At 40.5% G+C, this 7,167-nt stretch overlaps 1 protein-coding gene across 1 annotated transcript in view; it reads left to right on the top strand.

Moving 5' to 3' along the window:
• Positions 1 to 1,979: 1,979 nt before the first annotated feature.
• Positions 1,980 to 7,167, top strand: part of GPC5 (glypican 5) — a gene marked incomplete at its 5' end in the record, with an annotated part of 595,457 nt that continues 590,269 nt past the window's right edge. The window contains 2 exon segments of the mRNA XM_048963011.1: positions 1,980 to 2,178; positions 2,181 to 2,366. Coding sequence (XP_048818968.1) covers positions 1,980 to 2,178; positions 2,181 to 2,366 — 385 coding nt within the window.

Here is a 7,167-nt window from a genome sequence, read left to right as displayed (position 1 = left end):
AACCTAAAATAAGAGGATTTTCTTTATATGCTTACCATAGCAACTGTACAGTAATTCTGCATAACTGAGGGGTGGGGAAGAGTGTTTGTTTTTTTCTTTTTTTTGTTTGTTTTTTTTTTGTTTGTTTGTTTTGTTTTGTTTGTTTGTTTTAATTCCCTGCTGTTTTTAAAGCTTCAAGGAGCTCCATGTGAGTGCTGAGTTCCCCCACTAAGTTCAAAGCAAGAGGGCAGTATCAGAACCAGGAAGAGTTTAGAAAGATTGTGGATTAGTCCAGAAGTAGTTACCTGAATTTTCCAGAGGCACGTGATGTAAACGTAGTAGTGAACACACAGTCCATAGTTTTAATAAGAACTTCCTTAATTGATGTGATGTGTGTAAAAATAATAGATAGGACTTGTGACTGAGAGAGCCTTGAAGAATGACTTAAGAAAGCTTAACAGATGTTTGAACTACTTTCAGATATCTAAAACGAAATAGGAGATAGCATAAAAGTATTTCTTCATTTTAGAAACTGAAGATGGGGGCAGGTGCTGCAGTCCTTTGGAAATAAGCATCATGAATGGGATGGGAATGGTAAAAGGACTTGCAATCAAAGCTAAATGGCTTGTGTTTGATATGGCAAAAAGGGTGTGAGAAAAGCAGATGTAAGTAAAGTAAGGAAAATTATTTTTGTAGCAGCTCTCTTAAGGGATACAGGGAAGGTAGCACAGCCAAATAAAGGGTTTTCAGTACTTACAAGTAAGATGACAGTCTGAACTGTTAGCTATGTATGTAAGTAGTGTTGTATGTCAAGAGAAAATAAAAAGATAGAAGATGAAAATTTGATTTCTTACCAGTCTTTTTGCTTAACCTGTAGAGTTGGAGCATAGAAGTTTCAGTTGAGTCATTACCAATAAGAGATATGATAAAATACCAGTTTGCTTTAAATCCATGGGCTCTGGGATCATCTGTTGCTGATGGTGAACTTCTGTACAGTTCAAAGAAACTCACATTTTAAAAAGAATATTTGTATGTATTTCTTATTTGGCAAGACTTTTCCCCTCTTTTCTAATAAATTATTTTTGTATCTTTACTGTGAACAATGTATTGAATGTTGAGGAATCACTCTGTGTTTCCCAGGATTTCCTCTACCATCTTCAAGTTGCCAAGTAAGATCCTATGATTTCTGCTTCCCACATCCAAGTTTTTTTTTCCAGTGATATTCTTCAATACTCAGAAGTGTTCTCTTTAAGAACAAGTGTTTTACTGAGTGGCAAGGGATTTGCTATCTACTAACAGCATATAGACAAGGTATTGAATTGTTAATTACTTCTATTTTTGTTGAAACCACATCTCTTTATTTCCAGTTCTGTTTCCTCCCCCTTTTTCCTCATGAAGAGCCCCAAATCTCTTTGGCAGTAATTTGCTTTATCGAAATATGGTAACCTGTTTTCTTTGTTCAGTCCTTACATATTATATGTATTATATATACACCGTGGTTCTGTTTATCAGCTTTGTAAGGACAGTAGAACAAATTCTGTTAAAGGACATTTCAGATACTGTATGTGGAATTTGCTGATTGAAGGAAATTGCCAGGTCCATGAGTACAAATGGCTGAGAGAAAGGAAAGAGTAGTTCTCTGCACAGGTAATGAATTAAGCTGTCACTCAGTAGATTAGATGTGAATAAATGCCTTATTGCCTTGCTCAGCAGTGAAGCAGTTGATTTCTAACGCAGGTTTTAATATCTGATGTGCTGTTTTGTTACCCTTATTCACATGGGTGCTCAGAATAATTCACGCGTTCCTCACAATTTTGCAGTCTTGTGTTTAAATTGATGCCACAGATGCAGGATTGGAGTGAAAGCTGGGATAGACTCGTGCTGTAGCACACTGGGTGATCACGGGCAGTTTCACAACCTACGAAAAAACTTCCAGCTGTATTGGTGAGCATATCCTTAAAATGCGTACATGGAGGGGGTTCCTCATTCTAGTGTGATGACCCCGGGCTGCGGGGGTCTCCCAGCATCCATCCTCGCCCTCCTTAGCGGGCAGTGCCCTTCCGCCGCCGGGGCCCCTCCTCGCAGGAGGAGGCGGGCGGGGAGCACCGCCGGCCTTGGGGAGGGCTCCGCCTGCAGGGGGCGGCGGGCGGCGCTAGCGAGCGGCGAACTGGCTGGCGGCGCGAGGCTCTGGAGCTTCTGAGCGCGCTCTCTGCGGAGGCTGACGGGCAAAGGGGAACGGAGCCTCAGCGTTCTCCTGCTGCTGCTCGCCGCCGCGGCCATCACCGCCCCTCGGGGTGAGGAGCCGCGGAGCTGCGAGACTGTCCGGAAAGTTTTCCAGTTGCGTCAGCTCGGCTCCCACAGGAGCGTCCCGAAGTTCCCGCGGGCAGGTGAGGGGAGAGCGGGGGACACCGCGGGAAGGAGCGGCGGAAGCAGCGGCAGCAGCGAGCTGCGAGTCGCTCTTCAGCCGCCGGACGGGCGGGGAGGACCGTGGGTCGGGCGGTGGGGTGAGCGCCGAATGGCACGGGAGGATTGGCACGGCTGCAGCCGGTAGGTGTACGCGTATTCTACACGTTATCTAGATAAAATCCTAGTCTTAATAATGGAAATTTGAGTGCATCGTAGTGTTGTATTGAGAATGAAACTTTTAAAGTGGAAATCATAAATATAATGAGAAGTACCTTCCTGGATGTTTGTTTGTTTTCTTCCAGTCTTGTATGTCAGTTGATTCGAGTTGTACTTCTGAAAGTGCAGCGTAAGGATATTTTCATGTTTGGGGACATAGAGACAGAAAATACTTTTATTCTCTAAATGCATAATTAAATAATATCCCTATGTGTAAAATCCATTCATGTTTAGATGTGGATTAGTAAATGTGAATCAGTGCTTTCGTGACAGAAACTGACTTTGATATACAGCAAAAGTTGAACTAACGTCTGCCTTACTTAAAAATGTCGTTCATCACTTCCTATTCTAAGATAATTGGTAAAAGTTTTTATTCTGCAAGCAGAGATTAGCTATGCTATATCTATTCCAACAGGAATCACTTCAAAGTAGAGCTTTTGACAGACTGACTTGTGAACTGCACTCTGAAATGCTGTATTAAACTTAGGATTACCTGTTATTATTGTGATATTGTAGTTAGGTCACCAGTACACAGAACAGTATCCAAGGCCTTATTACATTATCTATAGGTTAAGCTTTTATCATAACCTTCACCAAAAAGAAAACAAATGCTTTTGTTGGAAAGCCTGCTTAGGTTCTGTGCAAATGCAGATATTTTGTCTGAAAACAAACAAACAAGCAAAACAAACAAACAAACAAAAAACCCAAAAACCCAAAACCCTGAAGCACTGTCAGTGACATAAACGTTTGGTGCTCATTGCGTGTGTATGAGCGATACGTTGATTGTTACTGTGCTCTTCTCCATCCATAGTCTGGTGTAACTATTGTACTTATGTCATCTACTTTTATTTTGGAGCCTTATGTTCACTCCCATACTGAGAGTAGGGAGGAAACATTGTTACCTCGAGGAAATAACTGTAGTCGTTATTTATGTATGTAGTCACTCTAAAAGTAATGCCTCCTGTTTACTGCATGGAAACTACAACAAAGAGCACAATAACACTATTCGGTAGAGCAAATTCTCAGCTGCAAAACACTGTTTTTTCAGCATATCACCACTATTAGCTGTGTATTTTTGCCAATGACAAACAAGAACCTCCATCTTGTGCTTGTAAAATTCTTCACCAGCAGAGGTGATCCACTGTCACTGCTGAAATGCATAACCCAACCCTCAGTGTGCTCACATCCACTGAGCTTCACAGAAGTTCAGATAGCATTGATGAATGATTTTTGATGTGTTTTTGGTGTGGAAGAATTCAGTGACACATCTCATATGCACTATCATGTCAGACACCGTTCTATCAGACTGACCCTCTGCTGCTATCTGTCACATGGCAACAACATGTAATGGGATACTGATGGGAAGATTCAGTGTCTACAGTCTTACCATCAACATACGTCCTTGTATGCAAACAGTTTATGTAGATGCTGACTTCTGAAAATAGGTGTTGGAGCTGCCTGTAGGAGTCTCAGTTTGATTGTTTATGAGTGGGCTTCCAGCACTGTTTGTGGTTTACTGGAGCCTCTGGAATATCTTGGCAGGACTGTTAGCTGCCATCTTCTGGGGATACTTCCTCTGCTTCCTGGAGTGGGAGTGGGCACCAAATGGGAACCATCAGCCCCATGCATTTTGGCAGCGGATGATGGCAGTGGGTGTCTGGAGCAGTCAGTGGTGCCCAGAGCTCTTCAGCTGACTGTTAGATGGCATGATCTAATTGCCAGGCTTGTCTTTGCACCAGAAAGCTAAGTTCGATGATTTATTGAGAAAAGCTAAATTTTCTGGAATTGTAGAATCAATCCCATTTTTTTTTTGTTTCAAACTCTGAACAGATTATTTGAATTTTAGGAACCAAGCTAGGCTTCTTTTGGCTATTTTTGGAGACCATTTATGGTGTCATTATAATAACAAACATAATTAAAGGAATGAAGATGTTGATTGGTATGAAGTTTATTGCAAAGACTTTTTGGGAACAGTTATATGTACAGAATTAAATAAACAAGGCAAAAAACTGCTTGAAGAATGTCTTAATGTCAGGAAAAGTTAGTGCCTAATGCTGTTTTGCTAATTCAAGTTAAAATATTCTTGCTAGTTCAGCTTAACGTAGCAGTTAAATCAGCTTAAGGTCTGGGTCACAAGCAACCCCAAACACTTTTTTGAATTCTAATTTAGGTTTCCAGTACAGTTGAAATTCGGGGAATTTGGATTTTGGCTTTATTGGAGGTTAAATCAAGAATGTGTGTGCTTCTGCTATTTGTTGAACATGTTCAGATCTCCAGAAAAGGATTTGAACAGGGACAGGAAATGGATTATGCAGTGATATCAGTTGAGGTCCATTTTATCACATCTGTGTTTTGTAAGGATTGCTGCCTGTATTGTGTTTGTGAGCATAAGCTGTTAGTTCCTGAATGCAGGTAGCATTTCACCTCTGGCTCTGTAAAATGTAAGAAGAATCTTGCTTGGGTGCCTGCCAGCAGGAAGGGGATCTTGTAGGATGCTACGAAGGAGCCAAACCTGTACCAGTGCTGCCTGTGATGTCCTTGGAAAGCCATATGTAGGATACATCTTCTCTAGAAATGCATTGAAAGACTTTCTGGAGCCATCTAAATAGAGCCACAAAGAAGTCAGCAGGGTGAACAGTCCAGGGTTATGTGCTTGAGTTTGATCCTTACCTCTTTTATTTAGCAATGGTGAAATACTTTACACTGATCTTAATGGCAATAATTAGTGTGGGGTGGTGCCTCTAATAAAGGTTAGTTCACAAATAGATATTAAAAGATGAGCATGAGAAATACTTGCGTGATACAGGTTGCAGATCTTTTTTGCAGTAAACCACTTGTTTGAATGACTGCTTCCAGCCAGTGGCATTTCAGTGCTGTCTCTTAAAGACTGTTTATCATGACAATCCTGGGTTTGTTTTGGGATTTTCCAGTCTCTGGATTTGATCTCATGAAAGTATTTGCCTAAGCAGACAGGCAGAAATTTACCATGTCTGGTCATTAACGTCCTCATCCTACCAGCACTTGCTTTTATCCCAAGCTAATGAAAATATGGATTTTTAGGGTGGAGACCATGAATCAAAGGCTGAAATCAGTTCCAGATCTTCTGGAAATAGGTAGAATTACTATTATGGATTATGTTTTATTCTTGCTGAGCTCTTTTATACTCTCATTGAGATTGTTTCTAGTTATAAAACTTTTCCTAGACTCTAACTGTATATTTTAGTATATATTTATTATAGGGTAAATTGTTTCACTTTTCTCTCTGCCTTGGTTTTGGATAAAAAGCAAGTTGTAGTTATAGAGCCTTCAGAATTCAGTACTGGAAAAAAGAGCCACTGTTCATGCAGTTAGAAAACTTTCTAACTCTATTTCAGAATATTTGGCAATGAACAAGTCTTGCCTAGGATAGTAAGACTTTTACTTGCAAAAACATTTTAAAATGTGTGTTTTTCATTTTAGGTTGTTCTGAAATAGAAATTCCTGATTCAGTTGCTGGTGTACTCTCTTCGAACACTGTCCTGTATGCTGTTGCTTGTTCCATAGTGTTTTAATGGAATAATTACAAAACCCCTCAGTGGACTCTGAGCAACCACTCCATTTATAATTGCTTGGACTCTTTCACATGTTGTATTCAGTTACTTCTTCCTGACCATTGAAATCAGCTCTGTTTAATGAGCTGGAATAGAATTAGGTCAATAAAATGTACTTTGTATGTGTGTGATTAGCAGTCTTAAGGTAAAAACTAAGTTCCCTTAGGGTTGGGAGTGATGGTTAAAAATATGCTGCTTAAAAGAAGTATTTACCATAAAATCAAAGGAAGAAGAGAATATTTGAAAAGTCAATTAAAGCCATAAACAAATATTCATTACTGTATGAGAGTTTTGCTAAAAGTCTGAATGTCTTCTTGAAGCTACACTACAGTCTGTAACAAGCTTAGGTAAAAGTCCACATTAGGTTCTGAATTACAGGAGACAAAATGTCAGAAAGTTTGAAAGCTAGGCAGTGCTAAACAATGAAAATACTAAGTGCAGTTTGGCTAATACACCTAATCTTTAAGTTATTTAATTTCAGTAGTAGAGAGTTATGCATATGTACCTACATGCACAAAGAACTGCATGTGAGCTGAATCTGTGTATGTTGTTAAAACTGTAATAGCAGAGTCTATGTATATTGTGAAAGTGGCACAAAAGCTTTGTGCAAGGTCAGCTTTTCTTAACCTTGTATGAAAGAAGAAATCATTGCTTCTAAGAAATGAAATTGCTGGTTACTTCTGAGGGGTACCTTTGTCACTCATCGGAGAGGGCCCCTGGCAGAGTGGGGAGCACTAGGACTAGGTTGGGGTGACTACTGGGAGACTCTGACAGCAACACCACAGCAGCCCTAGTGATTGTGCAGAGGTACAGTGCTGGTGCTGACTAGTGTGCTGAGGGGTTGGGCAAGTCTCCTCAGGGTGACAGCACCCTGGGCAACTAGTTTTGATGTCACAGAAAAATAAGTGTTATGTTACCAGATGATGGATTGTGACCTCATGTCCCTCCACTGCATATGTTGGGGTGCCAGCAGAGC

This window comes from Lagopus muta, chromosome 1, assembly GCF_023343835.1.
Source record: "Lagopus muta isolate bLagMut1 chromosome 1, bLagMut1 primary, whole genome shotgun sequence".
NCBI lineage: Eukaryota > Metazoa > Chordata > Aves > Galliformes > Phasianidae > Lagopus > Lagopus muta.
This window is presented reverse-complemented; position numbering and strand designations above follow the sequence as displayed.